This window comes from Scomber japonicus, chromosome 6 (assembly GCF_027409825.1).
Source record: "Scomber japonicus isolate fScoJap1 chromosome 6, fScoJap1.pri, whole genome shotgun sequence".
Lineage (NCBI taxonomy): Eukaryota > Metazoa > Chordata > Actinopteri > Scombriformes > Scombridae > Scomber > Scomber japonicus.
In genome coordinates, this window is record NC_070583.1 from 14,957,735 (window position 1) to 14,978,042 (window position 20,308).

The following is a 20,308-nucleotide window of genomic DNA, read 5'->3' on the forward strand; positions in this document are numbered from 1 at the left end:
GCGCTCACCATCCTCGACCAAAGCATCACGGCATCTCTGCGAGGAGGCACAGCAGTGATACAGTGACTGCACGCAGTCACATGAATACGGAGAACAGATTGAAACTACGTCAGGAATTCATAGCATCTTGCACACATACAGTAACTACCCTGGCTGAGTGCCTGACCCACATTTACGAGACATCATCATCGTCATCATAACCATCAGATGTAATGATATGATCTTGTGTGTAGCTGGAGCTGGACCTGGACCTGATGTGCAACTACAGAAATCATTAAAGAAAATTAACAATAAATGATCTGAACTGAAAGAAAAAAAAACTGCATTTAAAGCCCAACAAGATGTGGGATGTTAAATGCTGTCTGTATTTGAGACTGGCATGCATATCTTATAAAGGGATGGCTTGGCATTTTAGGAAATATAGGATGTGATGCATGTTTTCTTGGTACAATCGTAACAAAACCTGCCTACGCGCCTCTCCACGCCTCAACAATTAGCATACTACATCTTGTTTTATTTTAATCATACAAATATGTAAAGTTATCAAAAGGAATGAGGTTGCCTAATGTTAGCCTTCAATAAATATCAATCACATTTTAAGAAATTCTCACTACTACATAAACTATGCTAGAGTTTAACAATTATAAAGAAGATTCCAACTGGGCTTTGGATGAGTACAAGGTGTGAATACTTTTTGTAACTACTTATTACTATCTCAGCATTTGTGGTCTAGCCCCTTGGGGGACCTTGGATGAATGATGCTTACTGTAACTGTACCACACAGAAGGAAAGGATTTATCCAAATGTGCCTTTCCTTGTTTGAAAGTCATCTGATAGCTTGTTTATTTTCTGAGTATCAGTTAGTCAATACAATATGTAGGATAGATCTGTGCTTTTTGAGGCTCCTGCATGACGTAAACACTAAGATCAGATTATGCTGACCTCCGTCAATGGAAGCTAATGTCTCAAACCACAGACAATGGTCGATAATCCAGCAATTGAGATGTAGGAAGAGCAATGAGGACATTAGAATGATGACAGAAAGTACAAGCACGGGCTGTTTGGGAAAATCTCAGCAGTAGGACTATTGTACGTGACATCATAAAGACAAGATCAATTTTTGGCATAGACTCAACACCATTTATTTTCTTCCTGCTTTATAGATAAACCGACAACAACTGAGTCGACCTCTTATTTCAAAAATGCAAACTAGGAGTTTGCCGGTACTTGCATCCTGCCCGCTTCAGCCAACCAGAGGGCTTTTTATATAAATTATTTACAGTTGCCTTTTTAACAAACTAACTATTGATCTTGTACAGTTGCGTGATTCATGACTACGACAAAATCTGCAGTGGGGTTACAGAGGGTACAGTAAGAAAATAAAACATTATCTGGTTGTAGATCCACAAAATGTATCATACTATCAACACTGCAGTATGAAAATAGATAGCATATGGGATTTGGTTTCTGTGTACAGTAGATCTTTGTCATTTTTCATGTTCTGAAAGGCTGCACTACTGTCACAGTTTATATTGTTCTATTACAACACAATTATGGATAATATATATGCTTGGCCATTGTATATATATTAAAAAATAAATAAAAAAAATTAAAAAATAAATATTTTTGTGTCTTCTGGGTTATGTGCTCTATATTTTGTCACTATATGAGTCTAACTCATATTCATCAGATTGGTTAAGTATAAATAGCTAACAGTACAATTAGCATTTAATGAGTACATAATCCTAGCTCTGTTAACCCTTTACAACCCGACCACTACCTTTTCCCAATTTGATTACACTCTCTGGAGGTGTTAACTACATGGTAAAATGTGTAATTCAAGCATTATTTCAAAGATAATGCAGATGATGTGTTGTGCAGTATGTGCTCTTTCATGCTATGAGAAAGACTGTGGGAAAAGATTTTTAATTAGTCATCTAGAAGGACTTTCACGGCTGGTAAAACCAGCTAGGTGCATTTATTAGATAAATGCTAAATTAAACAAAAAGCAACATCTCAATCTGTACATTGCAACAGAGCCACCTATCCATTTGTATATTTGTGGATCCTGTGTTTCCATTCTACAGCAGAAGGCTGCTGCAACAAGAGACTGAGCCTGTAACATCTGAATTTCCCTCAGTTCTCCAAAATAGACACAACTAATGTTTGAATGACCAAACCAAAAAAAATACATTGACTGCTATAAAATAATCACAAAGAAAAACATACAAACTGCAGAAATAGACTTAACGGTTAAGTTGCTACAAGTTGATGTCAGCTACAGATTATTTGTAGACAGGGAACACAGACTGGGTTCAGTAAACCATTTCATGTTTGTGCGTTGGAGTACAGAGACTCCTAGTGGTTCAAACCTGGCTGGGGCCCACTACTCACCCAACTCGCATGACTGACCACTCAAAGCATATCAAACCAGACACACACATACCAGAACGTGCACATACACACAAAATCACCAAACTAACAGTGTCCACTCAGCTCAGAAAATGTGCCAGACAAACACCACTTCTCCTGACTAATCACTGCACGCACAGTGCACATCACACACACCCGCCAAAAAGCAAAGAGCTCTCCTGGTTGTCGCCTCATAGCAAGCAGTGATTGTTGCTTCTCACAGCTACACTTCATCTTAAATAATTAAATAATGCACAATATGCAATCAGTGCTGAGGTAACTTTATTAAAGCCATTCTTCCTTTTTTTTGCAGATTATTTATGATTCATTATTCCAGTATAGAAAGCCATAAAACACTTTGAGACAAATGTAAGCATAAGATAGATGTATATTTTGCATATTCAGAGCATGACTTTTGCAATATTAAATAAATCCACATTCATGTTCTCCTACACCAAATAACACGTGGAAGACCATTTGAAACATCAAGCAGTGCCCCTCAGACCACAAACATTACCAATCACCCACCTTTTCAGCTTGTGTCTTGAACCCTTTCCCTTCAGGACTGGCACAGTGCCTCTTGTGACAGCAAAGCCCTTCACACCCTTAAGAATCAAGTGTCTGTGCCTGCAGTGTGTGTCCACAGTGCTGACCTGCCACCAGCCGGCTGGCTAAAAGACTAAAAAGCTCCACAATAGTCTCCGACTCACAAAGCCCTGTTTGTGTTTGATGTTGTTTGTCCAATAAAAGCAAACAATGGCATTCCATGGCTTGCAACTGTATTCACTAGCCGGCCTCTCCAAATGTAAAGCGCATTCAGACACCTTGGTTGGTGGACAAAGCCTCGAATCTGTGTCACATGCAGGGGTGGGCGGGCCAGGGCAAATGGGGTGACAGCAGGGCCGGCCCCATAAACCCACCAGCCCACTTGTGTAGGTAAAAGAAGAGTGCGTTGAGCAGTCAGACAGCAGACTTACCCGATTTTGTCCGCTGCACTGTCAGACCTGCAGAACAAGAGAGGAAATTTACTAATGGGGCACTGAATCCACAGCTCAGATGAAATTCTTGTTCACTGTACTGCAACTTCAAGTACAACTAACAATAGTAATGAGTAACTAAGTGAAGAATTCTTGGCACGCCATAAAACAAATAAATAAATGGTTTATAACATACAATATAAGCTGTCAGCAGATTCGGTTTAAGACATTTTTTGTCTTGTAGACAACTATGACTCCTCCTATGAAGTATCCATTACTTGTATATACCAACTTTATGCTTGATAACATAACATTCATAATCTAGTCATGAATGCTTCCTTGGATGAGTTACAGTATAACTAATAACAAATGCAAGACTTGAAATGCTTATAACAACACTGTTCTCTTTTATACAGTGCTAATGTACTGCTTATATTTGCAGTGTTAGCATTGCATGCCTTTAATAAACAGACTACATAAATATTGCAATGTACTGTTATATAAAGCTATACCACGCACTATAAATGGACCCTGAGGTGGCACGTCTCACAGTATATAATCCTGATTCACGCCTCACAATCATGTGCTGCGTCATCTTCACTGATGAGTCATGTTACATGTCTTAGCAAAGTCACATTGTGATATTACATAACTGGATCTGCAGTTGTAGTGGAGGCAGTCGAACTTAGCACAAGCCTCAGATGCAAATACCAGAAAATGACAGCAAATTAGCAAACTTGTCTTTGTGCCCGTTTCATCAGTTTCTCTACTAAACCATTGTGGATACCATGATAAACTGGCAGCAGCAGCAATAATCATAGCTAGTGGTACATAACAGCCGGCAGCCTGCTTTCACTTCACCAGAAAATGCAGCCGCACGCAGCACACTGAGCCAACTGCAGCAGACACACAGTCAGACAGACGCAGTGAGAGTAATGAAAGCAAAACAAGACCAGACGGACATGGAGAAGGCGAGACAGGTAGAGTTCTGGACAGGCAGAGGTGCATCCCCCCCCCCCCCCGCCCCCACACAGAAATGCAGCTGTTTTACCTGCAGAGGAGACATGACATTCCGTGCCCTCTAAAGCCGGCTACAGAACGCTGCTCTCCCTGCAGCTGCTGCAGACACCCCTCACTAGCTCTCACCGGCACAGAAAAAAGAAGAGCGGCAGGAAATCCCATAGGTTTGACAGGTACTGTTCCTAATTCGCACGAGTGGAGACGCAGCGCAACGAGAGAGAGCGGGAGGGAGAGCCAGAGAGAGAACCATGGAGACGAGTGCAGGACAGAGAGTAAGAGTGTTGGTGTAGAGTACAGAGACACAGCTGAAGGCAAAGACAGCTAAGTGGGAGGTTGTTGCAAAGCTTAAAGAGGATTCCTACACATTTTCCATTTCAGAAATTTCTATTTAACTACTTTCTCTCTTTTGATAAATTAGGTATTACTATTAACATCTCTTTGATGAGTGTGTGTACAGTAACTATTTACGAATAATCCCATTTTATATTCTAGTTTTTGATACATTTTATAACTGGTGAAAAGCATCAGAATGTCAGATTAACCTAGAATTTGTTGTGCTGTTTTAAATTTAAATTCTGATAACTATTGATCCAACAATGGGATGAATACCATGCAACAACAAAGTCCCCGGTTTGATATTAACCTGTTATGTTCCATATTTGGTTCGGCATATATAGAATAAAGGCTAAAATGTCCATACACGTGTTAGAAATGTTAGCAGTGATTTGAATCTGATACTTCAAACACATATCAACATAACTGCATGTATGTGATGGAGGCCAAATCTGTGTCATACTGTCTATGTAAAAGTATTACAAGCACCATCTTTTTATCAAATCAAACACAAATACGACTTCGTGCTTACCACTTTTGCCCTTGAATCAGTGTAATTCACTCTTTACTGCTGGTATGTTCTTCAAAAAGTTCACTAATGCAAGTAGTTTTACTTTCCCAATACAACCTCTATCTGTCACCTGAGTTGGTTCAGTAAGTTTGTCTCTGACTGTACCTCTTTACTTCAGGGAAACCATATATGACATTCCAGGCTAGCAGGTGCACACACAGACACACAGACACACAGACACACAGACACACACACACAGTTACAACTTTGTAGATGTTTTAAAAGCAAATAATGAGTTTCTTCTGATGCAAATCTTGGTAGTTGGTGGAAGGTTTGAATTTCTATTATTATCTTTGTACATTTTTTGTAAGGAAATAAGTGACAACATCAAAAGTCAGAAGTAAACAGATGATGTAACACAGCAATACTTTTGTCTGACCATGAACACCAGTATGAAGAGAAAGTGCCCTCTGGTGGAGAATGCATGCAAGAAATGGTCAGATGTGGCCAGAATTTATGGAATACATTAACATTTTGACTTTTCTGTTGATTATTCTTTCCTCTATCATGTGTCTACACGTGACATTGTGGGATAGATAGACACATACCACATGTCCTATGTACCCTGACTTTATGATGAGTTCACTGGACTCAACAAATCATCAGTTTGAACAAATATTTGTAGCATTCATTTTCCACAATGACCAATTCCTGGATTTAACCCTCTGATTTACACATTTTCCATTTTTCATTAAAACACAACTGGTGGTTTGTGAGCAACTTGGGAAGTTGAGACAAAAAGGCAACACAAATACACACAAATCAACAGGAATTAATACACACTGCTCACCTCTCCTCTCGGATTAACGGCGTCAAGAAGCGATTGCTGTCATCTTCATGGCTGCTCTGCTGGCTGCTTTGCTGGCTGCTCTGCTGGCTGCTGTGTATCACACAATAGAAAAGTAAGCTTCAGTAAAAATGTGCTTCTATTAAACTGAAAAGTAAATCTGATTATGTTTACACATTTCCTGTTAATGTTATGTACAGTATAAGCCCTGTTGTGAGTTTCCTAATTGATCAGTGCCTACTTGCAAACAAAAAACACCTCAGTGAGTGCTTAAACATAGCATAGCATACAGTAAATAGACCATGTTATATACACTTGTCAGTTAATTTTTATATTTCATTCATTTTTAACTGCTTTGCACTATGTCACCTTATGCCCTGTGAGGTAAAGATGTCACAGTTTCTGTCACACTGCCATAAATCTCAACATCAGCTGTGCAAATAAACAGTCTAATATATATATAGCTACTGTCAATATAAGCATGACAGCTTGCTCCGTTTTGTATGTAGTTGTGCAAGTCCTAGACATGCACATATCCAGTAATAACACTAGAGGGGGCTATATGATACAGGCTATGCCAAAGATGGAGCTTCTGATAATACAGTAAGAGGGTTGTAGACTTATAAATGAATGCATGAGTCAAGAATAATCAATAAAAACAACAAAAATAAAGCTAAACATGAGTTCCTTCACACCCAGAAATCATTTTAAGTGATCTATTCAATGAATTACGCAAGTTCAACTTTATTTTCTATTAAATTACTTTCCTATTTCATGTTGTTTGATGTAAATAATATCAAAGTGGCTTGCCTGACATTTTTTTCACGAGAGATGACCTCCCTATTTTAAGATTCTGCTGTCATCTCTTTCCACACTTTGACATTTAAGAATAAAGCCAGTCTGTTAGGAAAGGTCTTAATTAATTCACACTCTAACTCTGCAAGGCACTATAATCTCTTTCCAACAGCATTCATGCTCTGAAGGAAGTCCTGGAGGAACACTGGAATGGACAAAAATGCAGATTTTGGGAGGCTGAGAATGTTTTGGTGCTCTGTGCTGTAGATACACTCTGAAAACACTTTTTAAGTTTAATAGTTATCTCTGTAGTTTGTACACTGTATTCATTCCAGTTGTACTGTACTTATTTAATATGCTGATAAGCCTTAAAATCTTATTTAAAAAAAAAGTGAAATATGGATATAGCTTTACTTATTTGGAGAGTGAACATCTGAAACAAATGACTTCACCATTGAGTTCTTCATTTTTCCCCAAATAAAATATAACTGTGAATGTGAATAATAAACATATAATTGTGAATGTGTCAATGTCAATACTGGGGTGCATTCAATTATACAATAACAGCATTATGGTTGAAATATGAATGTTTTCATCAAAAAAATGACTTTAAAAGGTTAGACTTAATATGCAGCAAACAGTACCACTTGTACATTTGAGCAGATGAGATTGATACATATGAAACTGTTATTCTAACTTTCTACCATTGCACAACTCAGAACAGAATCTACATTAAACATTATCATTGCCCTTTCAAGTAGATTATGTTTTGAATGATTCAGCTGCTGTTAGTAGATTTTTGGTAGAATATCACTTCAGCTCCACTGCCTCACATCTGAACTTATGCCCCCTCTGCAGCAGATGCCGCGTCTGCACACTGTTCTATCATATGAAAAACATATGCACCATACTGGCAGATGTGTTTTATTCAGTGTTTTACCCCTGTCCTTAAGTGCACGTTCATTTGAAATCACATGAACACTACGTTTACATGGCATGGGCCCTCACTAAATCACTCATTACTCATACACAATTGATGGAATATGCACTTTGAACATGATAGCAAAGAGGCGTAACAAAACATAGTGCTGCTGATTTTAAGACAACCATCTATAATATTGTCCAGAGCAGATCATTAATATTCTAAATATGGATCTATTTCTTATGTCAGTTAGTATCTCGTTATGATAGCCATATGATCTTCAAACATTTGTCAATTATTGTATTAGACAATTAAATTAAACTGCAAGCATTTATTGCATTTAATTGGCGTTGCAATAAATAAAGACAAATAATGCAATGTTGGTCACAATGTACTAATTTACCTTTACTAGAATAAAATGTCCTGATGATAACTGCTTATGTGGTGGATGGTGCCTCCTTATCCACGCTGATCTATCAATATACTGTGTCAATGATGAACATTGCAGAGATGCTTCAAAACGAAGGTTACGATATTGTAACCCTAGTTATATTAGCACAGGCGGAGCCCTCTACTGGACTCTATGGGTACTATACTCCACCAATCGCGTACGCGCGATGGCCCACTGAAATTTTGCATGTACGTAGCCGGCCGCTAGGGCGTGCCTACCTGACCCGCCTCCTTCGGCGGGTATATAAGCAGGTGCATCGCCAGCTGCCCTCATTCCACCAAACTTCAGCGTAAGGCGAAAGAGCGGCAGGGTCCCTTTGTAGAGGGCTCCGCCTGTGCTAATATAACTAGGGTTACAATATCGTAACCTTCGTTATATCTCACACAGGCTTCGCCCTCTACTGGACTCTATGGGTACAGTAGGCGAAGCCAGATTTATGTACTCCCTGCCGCGGGAGAGGCTCCGCCCACTGACCAGGCCAGCTACAGGTTAGGTACCAGACCCAGCCATCACTTTATTGATCTAAGCCGCCATGCGGAGTGATAACGGATCCAACCTCCCCCCAGTTAGCAGCATCTGGCTAGACTGGGTGAGGTTGTGGTCTAACCTCGCACCTCATTGCCCGCGTCTTAGTTGAGCGCGACCCAATGCCGGTGCATGACACCCTGTGGGGGCCGAGTATAAAACACTCGACACATCCCTCTTCTCACATGTCCTGTGACCCTATGGTGAGCACAGATCTGGAGAAGGAGCCTGACACGTCCAAGAGATAGAACCGTATGAACGGGCAGGGTGAAGACCACGATGCTGCCGTACATATGTCCTCAACACTCGCACCGCTGAACAGGGCCGCAGACGTCGCCACACTTCGTGTGGAGTGCGCCCGAACCGCAGCGGGCGGCTCCCGATTCGCTTGACTGTAGGCTGCGGAGATACCCTCACACAGCCACTTCGCCAAGCGTTTCTTGGACAAGGCTCTGCCAGCCGTCCCGTCACCATAACACACCAACAACTGTTCTGTGTTTCTGACGGTGGCCGTGCGGTCGACATAACATGTCAACGCACGTACAGGGCACAGGAGATGCAGTTTCGCCTCCCTCGAATCCCCATGAGGGGGAGGGTGAAAAGCCTCCAGTTGAATAGTTCTCGACCGAAATGAACTTCTTATGTTCTTGGGAACAAAAGAAGGGTTCGGTTTAAGGATGGCACCGCTGTGGTCCCCACGTAGGAGTAAACAACTCGGGTGGACCGACAAGGCGCACAATTCACTCACTCTTTTGGCTGACGTCAGAGCAAGAAGCAATGCTGTCTTGAATGACAACGCCTTTAGAGAGGAGTGTTCTAAGGGCTCGTAGGGGTCCCTAGTAAGGGCCTCGAGCACCAACGGCAATTCCCACTGTGGTACAGAAGTGCGTGCCACAGGCCGCTGTCTTCTGACCCCCTGCAGGAATCGTTTCACCAGAGGGTGGGCGAAGACTGGACCTCCGCCCAACCCCTCGTGGCATGATGAGATGGCTGCAGCGTAAACTTTGATAGTCGCGTGAGACAGCCCTCTATCAACCAAAAGCTGTAGAAAGGAAAGAGTGTCCCCCACTGGACATGTCAGTGGGTCCACTCCCCTTTCCTTGCACCACCGCTGGAAACCCAACCATTTTGGCCTGTAACAGGCAATGGTGGACCCAGCCCTAGCCGCCTGAATGGTTTGCACCACCTGAGCAGTCAGCCCAGCCCGCATCAGCCTGTCCCTCTCAGGAGCCAGGCCTGAAGCGGCTGGCCCAGGGTCGGCAGCGCCTGTATTGCGTCCGCCTCCTGCGACAGCGCCCCCTGGAACTGGGGGATGGGCCATGGTGGAGTCACCGCCATCAGGGTCAGCACCGCGTACCACGGGGCTGACCGCCGGTCGGGGGCCACCAGAATGACCCTCAGCCGCTCCACTCTCACTCTCTCCAGTAGCTGGGGGATGAGGTGGAGGGGGGGGAAGGCATAAAGCAGCCTTCTTGGCCATGGCGCGTGTGCAAACGCGTCCACCCCCAAGGGTGGACGGTCCTGCGGCCTCAGGGAGAACCAGAGAGGGCAGTGGGTGTTCGACCTGTCGGCAAACAGGTCTACCGTTGCCCTCCCGAATCGTGACCAGATCTGCTGCACCACTCCTGGTTGCAGCCTCCACTCGTCGTCCAGGGGACCGCCCCTCGACATAAGGTCGGCCCCCCTGTTTTCGAGCCCTGGAATGTGGAGGGCTCTCAGAGATTGTAGGTGCTCTGAAGCCCATGACCACAGGTTCTCTGCCATCACTAGCAGGGCTGCGGAGTGTACACCGCCCTGTCTGTTGATGTAAGCGACCGTGGTGCGGTTGTCGGTCCTCACCAGCACGTGTCTCCCCTTTAGTAGGGGACCAAAGTGTTGGAGAACCAGTAACACTGCCTGTAGTTCGAGTAGGTTGATGTGGCGTACCTCCCCCGGAGGCCACACACCACCTATCGCCTTCCCCAGGCAGGTGCCTCCCCACCCCTTCAGGGAGGCATCCGTGAACACCGCTGTGTAGGAGGTCACCCGTCCCAGCGGCGTCCCGGTTAACAGATGTTGAGGGGACCCCCAGTACCGCAGGTTGTCCTGCACTGTTGGGGGGACTGTCAGCAGCCGAAACTTTTGCCTCTTGAGGTCTAAGTGTAGGCCGGTGAACCATCTCTGCAGGCGGCGCATGTGCAACAGTCCCAGTGGAACCACCGGGTGAGCTGCCGCCATGTGCCCCAGTGCCTGCATTACTGTCAAGGCTGTAACACGTGAGCCCCGTCGCAGCTTGAGGACCTCCTGCTGCAGGGCCGTCCGTCTGGACTCCGACAGAACGGCCCTCAGTCTGACGGAGTCGAGCACCATCCCCAAGTACTCGGCCTGCTGGCTCGGTTGGGGGGTGCTCTTCTTCCAGTTGATAGCAAACCCCAATCTGGTCAGGTGCAGTATCAACTGAGCTGTGTGAAAAATGGCCCATTGTTTGGACCTGGCCATCACAATGAGGTCGTCCAAATAAAAGAAGACCCTCATGCCTCGGCCACGCAACGGTTGTAGTGCTGCGTCCACACATTTGCTGAACGTGCGGGGGGCCAGGGAATAGCCGAATGGGAGCCTGTTGTATTCGTAGGCTGTTCCCTGGAAGGCGAAACGCAGGAACTTCCTGTGTTTTGGCGCCACCTCGACATGAAAATAAGCGTCCTTCAGGTCGATGGTTGTGAACCAGTCGCCTGGCTGGACGAGCTCCAGCAGCTTCCTCGTGGTCAGCATGCGGAACGTTTTGCGACCGATACGCATGTTCAGGGCACGGAGGTCCAGGATGGGTCTGTAATCCCCCGTCTTTTTGGGGACCAAAAAGTATGGGGAGTAAAAACCTCGTTCCCTGTCGTGGGGAGGGACAATTGACACAGCCTGTTTTGATATCAGGTCCTGAATTTCCCTCTCGAGAAAATCTATCTCTTGTTGAGAGGATAGATTTATCGCCCGTATGCCTCTGAATGCTGGTGGGAGCCCGCAGAACTGGAGAGAATATCCTAGTTTGAGGGTCCTGTCCAGCCAGTTCGTCAACACACAGCTGCTTCGCCACTCCTCGTGAAACCACGTGAGGGGACGCGCAGGCAGCTGTGGAGCGGCTTTCAGAAAATTGTGGTACACAATTTCGGCCCTCTCCGCCGCCAAACCCGCCATAAAAGGGAGTTCGGCCCATGGGGGGCCCTCTGTGAAAGGGCTGAGTCGTTCCTGAACGCAGCAGGCCCGGTTTACGAGCCGCCGTGGTCGTCCGTGAACGCAACTCTGATGTCCGAGGCGGTGAGGCGACACCTGAACGCCTCTTCACCGTCCGACATTTTACAGTCACAGGAAAAACACTGTCCCTACTGCTGTCATTTTCTTCCGTGGAAATAATAACAGGGGAACAGGCAGGGTTGTTTAGCTCAGCTTCACGGCATGCGTACCAAGGAGAAACGCTTTTACTTTCAGCGAGCTCCACCCGGCGATTGCGAGGGGCCCGCGACGCCGTTAGCGAGCAGCTAGCCGCTAACGCCCGCCTCGCGAAGCGGTCAGAGGCCTTGACCGCTTGGACAGGGACTCTGACCGTTCCGCTGCCGTTTGGCGGGGGGCTGGCTCGTGTTAACCCGGCCGTTTCGATGTAGCGGCGCGGGTTAAACGAACGGTGCTGCAGCTGAGTAACGTCACGGTCTGAGTGCGCGTACGCAAGCTAACCCTGTCTTTGTTAGAAAGTGGAGCCTCGTCGTAGCCGGCGGCTAGGCGGTGGTAATCATCGCCTGTCAGCCGGTGAACGAGCTGCGCTGGGCCGGCCGTCACAGTAGCACTGTGCCGGTTAGCCCCGCGCGAGGCTAGCGGTGTGGTCGCTACAACCGGTGGGGAGCGATATTTACCTATGCATCGCCGCCGGTTGTAGCGCTCATATGGAGGGACAACCGCGGATCTTTCCCGGTTAAAAGAGACAACAATCTTCCGCTCAGCCTTGTTACTCACACAGGATGCGGCTGAGGGTGTGTGTTGTGTGTGTGCTTGAGTGACCGTGACCGGGGGGCCTCGTACGCCGGGCCCGCTGCGGGGATGCAACGGTGGAGCACACATTACCGGCAGCCCGCTGGATGGTGCAGCGTAAGCTACACCGACCGGGGCTGTCCAGCAAGCCGGGGGTATGGGAGGGGAGGATTTTGCGCTTTTAATGGTGTAACGTGTTTTAATAAAAACAGTTTCAACATTTTCAGCACGTTTAGTTACACAAGCAGAACATACAGAACCATAACATGAACCATGAGGGAGGGTGGCGGAGCAACCCGCTTGCGCCATTCCTCCCATTAGCTGTCATTTTGGTTGCTGTGCGCCCCAGGAACAGGACAGCTTCGGCCGGGGCCTCTGTCCGCTGGTGCCGCGTGCTGCGGGGCGAGACACGCTCGCCTCCCGTGGAGGGCGCTGCTGTGGTGGGGCCGGCGGAACCGGCTGCTGGTCAGCTGGGGGGGTCGCCGCGGAGAAGCCTCTCCGCTGGCGACGCTCTCTCCTCCTCGCCGTAGCATTGCGACGCGGCAGCGTCCTTTCTCGCTGCTTGGCGGCGACAGCGAGCGGCAGATGGCGGCTCAGCTGCGCCTTTTCCTCCTCCAGCCTCTTTAGCCGCTGTGTCACCGTGGTGAGAGAGCCAAAGAGGCCGTCTGACGACACTGGTGCGGCCAGGAGATCCTCTCGATCCCTTCTGGGGAGGGCGGTGAGGCCAAGCCAGACGTGGCGAGAGCCGACGACCGACAGCGACATCACACGCCCAGCAGCAGTAGCGACGCCCTGGATGAGGTTGTTGATCTGACCGACAGTACGGTCGAGACAATCAACAGCGTCAGTGGAAGGGGGGGCGTCACGCGACAGTGAAGCTGCTGCCGCGACGCCCAGCACACCCAAGTTGTTTGCTGCTGCTGCAAGTTGCGCGCCCAGCTGAAATATTTTGTCCAAATATTCCAGCGTATCTTTATCCTGTGGCAGCGGTGGTAGCGGCTTCCTGTGCCCTGACCAACCAGCTGACTGTGGGATAATGAGCGCAGCAAGAGCCTCTTCCAGCGGGGGCACACCGGGGAACACCGTCTCCGTTTGGCCCTGCACACGCAGGAAAGACGTCATACCCACGACCGTCGCTTTGGTTTTCAGCGGCTCCTGCCAAGACGCTCGCACACATTGCCAAATGTCGGGGAGCGCTGGGGAGATGAACACAGGTCGGGGTGGCTGAGCCGGGCCGTAAAACCCCTGACGGAGTCGGCTCACAGGCTTCGGTGGCAGCGGAGGGGGCAAGGGAAGCCCGACACACTCTGCTGCCGCCGTCATGACTTTCGGGAAGTCCAGCTTGATTGAAGCGGTGCCGGAAACAGCCGAGGCGTCAGAGACGGAGAGCTCATCATCCTCGTCCTCGTCTCCTCGCGGCGGCGGGCCGGGACCAAAGGCTGAGTCGGGCCCGGGCGGCGGAGCTTCATCAGGCGTTATGGCGGTGGTGTATGCCGGAGCGGCGTCCTCCTCCTCCATGGCGTCATCTTCTTCTTCTTCCTCACTGCCGTCAGGAGACAAGGTGAGAAGCGATTCGCCGGAGAAGTAGTCAGCTCGCTGCTGGCGGCGAACACGGGGAAGGTCTCGGCAGCAGACGCAGGCCGGGCGCCGCTCTAACCCGGCGATGGCGTGCTCTCTCCCGAGACACTCGTAGCAGAGTAGATGCCGGTCTGCCGGAGCGATGATGCCGCTGGGGCAGGCCGGGCAATGTCTTGTTTCCTGAAGCGGCGACTCCATCCGAGGAGATGATGTGACAGTGGGCACTCGCCGATCGCTGAAGTAAAAAGGAATGAGGGCAGCTGGCGATGCACCTGCTTATATACCCGCCGAAGGAGGCGGGTCAGGTAGGCACGCCCTAGCGGCCGGCTACGTACATGCAAAATTTCAGTGGGCCATCGCGCGTACGCGATTGGTGGAGTATAGTACCCATAGAGTCCAGTAGAGGGCGAAGCCTGTGTGAGATATAACAAGTCATTTCATCATCATTTCAACATCTTTGTCCTTCTGTTTGAGGAACTCACAGACTTCTAAAATAAAAATGTCTTGAGGTTTATAACCAATGTCTTGTTTTCCTATGTTGCGTTTTGAGAGGTCGTGTGTCTGAAACATTAAAATGCTTGGATGAGGTGGAAGCAGTGAAGCTTGGTGAAAGATATTGCACCACTTCCTCAAAATAGCCCTGCTCTTATCAGGCTGCAGAACAGCAGATTCCACTGAGTCTGCAAGCTTCCACTGTTCCCATACGTACAATCTTAAATGAATGTGCATGTGCAAACACACACACACACACACTACACCATAGACACAAAAGACAGAAACAAGACTACAATGACAAGATTAAGATGCCAGAGTGACAAATGTGACTAATTAACCAACCACGATGATAAGTATGAACACAAGAGCTCTACAAAGAATGACTCAATGACCAGAGATCATGCTCTACTTTGAGGTCAGAATGGATTAACACCGAAACATTCACGTGATTTTATCCCTTCCATCACAAAAGCTTTATGGATTTAAACCAATCTTAGTAGAAAATTGCTTCATCAGCATGAAGAAAAGATTAAGGTGTGTCAGGAGCTACACTGCATTAATTCATACAGTAATCTCAGAACCACTGTTTAACATAAATTCAGTGTTAACATATTTAAAATAACTTCTGTGCCTATAAGACCACACAGCAGTACTGATGCACTGTACTACACGTTAACCTTTCAACTTTATCTGAATAAATATATATTTAAATACTTACAGTGCTTTTTTCCGCTTCCATGGGCAGAATTCCATGTTAGCGTAGTTCACACTGTACTGAGCCCTCATACACAGATCACAAGTATAAATGGTCTGCTGTGTTTGTATATTAACTGGGCAATTTCAGCAGGTTTCAACCACAGCCCCTCTGTAAGTTCCTATGTGTTTACTGTGTGAAAAAAAAAACAAAAAAAAAAACATTTGTTGCAACGTTGAGTCATAAAGTGATTAACTTGCTCTAGTTTCATTCCTATAACTGCTTTGGCCAATTTAAGTTCCAATTCAAGTCAAACAATAGGATGTTAAATAGTTTATCATCACTCATTTTACTGGGAATGTTAACCAAAGCCACATAATAACTTTTCTCAGTTAGCCAATTCAGAGGGGCAAAGTGCAGGGTAGCCATGAGTGTCACTACTGCTGGAGGTAAAGGTCCAGTCTTGTTTTAGGAGTGGAATGAACAATAAACAAACTGAAAGACATTGTCAGAACAACGGGAAGTTTAAGACTCATTTGATTAGATTTTTTATACTTATTGGTTTTCTAATTGCATTAATCATAATATCTATCAGGCCTGAACTGACACAAATACAATCATATAGAAAGTGTGTCCTGTATTTAATATTTAAAAATGTGGTTTAACAGTATACAGTTCAGGCCCAAGTTCCCATAATATACATTTACTCAAGTAAACCCTTTACTAGTACTAGAGTATTTCTATTTGAGGCTTTATTTTCCTCAAGTACATTTCAAAGAGAAATATTGCAGTTTGTACTTTGCTGCATCCATTATACACATGTAGTTACTAAACCTCACAAAGCCAAACCTTAAATTTAAAACACAATTACATATTTCAAATGGTTTTCACCTAAAACTTAAATTCCTCTTTTGCAGAACAAGGCATTACTAAAAGAAATGACTTGCATTAAATGTTTCTTTGATTAAGCCTATCTACTTAGTACAGTTGTTTGAGCAACATATTTGTGGGTTATACATTATTCAGTATTTATTATTATAACCCTAACCCTAACACATCTCAAACTACAACCTTCTTTAAATAGTTAATTGTGCTGTAGGAACAGCTCGCAGTAGAACAGCAGGAGCTTCATCATACCAACTGTACAGCATTATCAGTGGGCATGTTCCTGTGTACCTGCATGTGTTCACATATGATTATTTGATTATTATGCCCTATAGGCAACCAGTCTTTGATTGAATGTCAGATTGTATTAAAAAAATCATGTACATGCAAATACACTGACAGCACCAATAAATGGATGTGGGAAGAAATGCGGACTTGATCAGAAACATCTTTCTTCATCAGTCCACAGGAGCACACGGTGTTCTCGCATCTTCACATGACAAAACCTATTTGTTCTGCTTCATCAATATTGAGTGAAGCTAAACATTAAGATCTGGATTATTTATGTCACTCAGACAAAGCCTGCAGCCTTTTTAAAAAATATGACATGTAGCTAGTAGCAAGGAGCAGACTGAGTAGGAACTATGTCATCTTAACACCACAGCACAGTATTAAGCTGAAGAACATTTCAGAGTCCACATATTACAGCCTGAGGGGGAGCTGGGCTTCAGGACATAATGACAGTATTTCACACTCAGGGATGCTGTCAGGGTTATGCGTTCATGCCTCTGGAGAGATGGTGTCTTTAGCTCAGAGAAAGACACATGGACAGAGTGAGTAATGTACCTGTTCCTGTCTGTCATCTGTTACCTGTGAGAAGTGGTCTCTTAGGACACAGCAAAGACAAAGGACAAAACACTGTGAGAAATAACTACTAGAAATCCAATGTTTCATCTGAAATAACTGATCTAGTCATAGATAGAGATTCCAAAAATCATAAATGTGGGCTACCAGTCACATTACTCAGAACTCATTCAAGTATAATGGTACAAACAAAAAGAAACAAAACAAAAAATACTTGTTCCATATGCTAGATATTTATTTTATTGTTGCCATGACACTGCAATCTGTGTCTCTAGCCTCAGAGCATCAAATAACTTCCATCATGAACCATGGTCAAGTTATTTCATGTTGTTTTTGAAGATCTGAAGGTCTCATAACCATTTTCTTCTTATGTTGTGTTTTACCATGATTATAATTACAGTCCACTAGAAATATTGGATATTTTGTCTAAATTCCTTATTATTAATTATTACCCCTCAATCTGTAAATACTCATGTGGCCCCTGCTGTTTCAATAAGGTCACTCACTTTACTTAGATTGTTAAAATAGTTCAACAAACTGAGATACTGAGATACATCTGTTCAGTATTTCCGCTACAGAGATGATCACCTACAGTAAAAAGGCACCCATTTATCTTGTTGACCCTGTGACCTTTGCTTTAGTACCAACGTCACATACTGTATCTCAGATGTAAGTATATCTCACAACCAGGCATCCAATTGAAAGAAATATATTGATTTTTAAACCCAATGACCTTTCCTCTAATACTGCTGTCAGGACCCTATGGTATTTCCTGAATCCTTTATTTTAAAAGCACACTGTGTGTATTTGTGCTCTCAAAAGGAAGTAACCTGTTAACCTTTTGGACCCCCGGGCGGTGGTCTGCTCTGAAAGGGTGTTCTTGTCAATATGTGTGTAACAGTTTTTGCTTTATAGTATCATTTTGGTTAGCAGCTCAAATGTGTCAACAATACTTTACATGTGTGAGGTTAGAACCTAAAATGAGCTGTACATGGTTACAATGCTTGTACTGGTTAAATACACACTAACTCTACATTCCGCTTTCTTAAAACTGGTGTCGTGTCATCTAGAGGTTTCATAGAAAGAGGATGTTTTCCTGCACTAATCTGGTCACCATTCCATATGACCCAAAACATGCTACCACACCATAGACCAGAAGATACTGCAGAGGAGTGCATCAAATCCACATGCATGAATCTACACCAAAAACAAGAAGAGGCCTGAATTGTCATGACAGATATTTGCAATAGTTTTACAATGTGAAGAAGTTGTTTTACTCTTCATAGTGAGCACAAGACGGTGATGAGAGAAGCGGCTGGAAGAAACATCACAGTAACAACCTAGTGTATTAAGGTGTGTGTGGCCATCGAGCTGCTTTCTGTTTAACCAGCATCAAACTGTGAAAGGTGAAAAGAAGCCTCGAGCTATACACAGGTCTAAATGTTCATCTCTTAAAATACCTGAGTTGACATGGCAACAACTTAACTCTGTATGAGTTAGTGATTCAACACATTAGTGCAGTAGCAGGAGCTTTTAAGCAGCATGGCGTAAGGAGGGTGTGGGGAGGAGAGAGGGAATGGAGAGAGGTGAGTAGGGAAGGTCCATACCAACCTGCTCTCACTGCCTTGCTCCTTCTTCTCTCGGACCTTCAGCCACTTCCTCAACAGGAAACGCTTGCGTCGAGGAGAGGCGCTGGGCGTGGAGCAGTTAGACCACGAAGAAGGGGCATCCTCATCACTGGATGGCGTGATCTCAATAGAAGGCAGTTGAAGGTATTCCTTGGAGCCGGAGTGGGACCGGGCTGTAAGGTGACCGCTGGTTAATCGCCCCCTTTCAGTCTCCCTCTCGCTGGGCACGTTCCTCATGCGGCGCATCTTGAAACGCTTGCGGCGGAGTGTCGGGGTTGAGGAGCTGGATCGCATGGATCCGTCTGACACAATGATGTTTCCTCCATCTGAGTATACCGGAGCATCGCTTGGAACGCTCACCTGGAGCGAGGGGGGTCTAAGAGTGTCACTCATGGTCCTGACCAGCCCTCTTAAATGCAAACAAAGCCCCTAATGCACTGCTTTTTGTTAGATCCAAGAACTGCAGATCAGTTCAATCTATCAACTACTGAAAATCTGAGAGGTTGAGCTTTAGTGCTGAACAGATGAGGCACAATTTAGATCCTTGACAATCTCTGGTGGGCCACACACAGCCCCCTCAGTTCCTCTTATTTATCTAAAAGCCCTCTTCATGTGTCAGCCAATGGAGTGAAAGAATGGCTGAGACGTCCTGATAGCAGATATCTTGGGTCTGAGTAAGGTCTTCTGCTGCTCCTCAGCTGTTGGTTGATATGTATCAGATCAGTTGTTGGCTGACAGACTGAAGAGCAGTCTTGCGGCAGTAAATTCAGTATCTCAGGCTGGGGTAGAGAGGGCTGGATTAGATAACAAAGGGGACTTCTGTTCTGAGAGCAGCAGATGAAACATGTATAAGGCCTGTCAGGGACTGTAACACAACTCCTTTGCTGGTCCTCCCCAGGGACTTGCAGGCCAAGTTACACACACTCATTTAGATGCTGGCTATGCTACTGTCCAAGCTGCCCAAGCTGTTACCTTAGCTGCCGTTGCTAATGCTAAAGAGGAAGGCACCTCTGAACACAGTCAGCCCTTGAATAATGATGCTGATGTTCTGGAAAGGCTGGGAGGTCGTTTGTTGTCACTTTGTGCTCATTTTGACGCTGCAGCAGCAGAGGAAGACACTATTGGTGCTGGTTGTGTCCATGCTGGAGGGTGAGGTCCGTCTTGTGCCCCAGTGCGTCGTCTCCTTGCGGTTACTGCCTACAGGTTAGAGGGAGGTGATAGGATTGCAAGGTACAGGCAAGGCTGAGGGTGATGATGACCAAGATAAGCAGCCACACTACACACACAAACACAGGCACATAATCAAAAAGGCAAGTACATTACATTCACACACACACCAGACACACACACACACACACACACACACACACACACACAC

At 45.6% G+C, this 20,308-nt stretch overlaps 1 protein-coding gene across 2 annotated transcripts in view; it reads right to left on the reverse strand.

Moving 5' to 3' along the window:
* The window catches only part of gramd1bb (GRAM domain containing 1Bb), a 75,614-nt gene extending 56,291 nt beyond the window's left edge, over positions 1-19,323 (reverse strand). The window contains exons 1-3 of one of the 2 annotated variants that reach the window (XM_053321410.1): positions 18,914-19,323; positions 6,104-6,193; positions 3,390-3,416 (exon numbers count right to left, since the gene is read on the reverse strand). In XM_053321410.1, the coding sequence (XP_053177385.1) occupies positions 3,390-3,416; positions 6,104-6,193; positions 18,914-19,323 (527 nt within the window). The remainder of the gene's footprint in view (positions 1-3,389; positions 3,417-6,103; positions 6,194-18,913) is intronic. The other variant, XM_053321411.1, reaches the window with a different exon arrangement.
* Between the last annotated feature and the right edge of the window lie 985 nt (positions 19,324-20,308).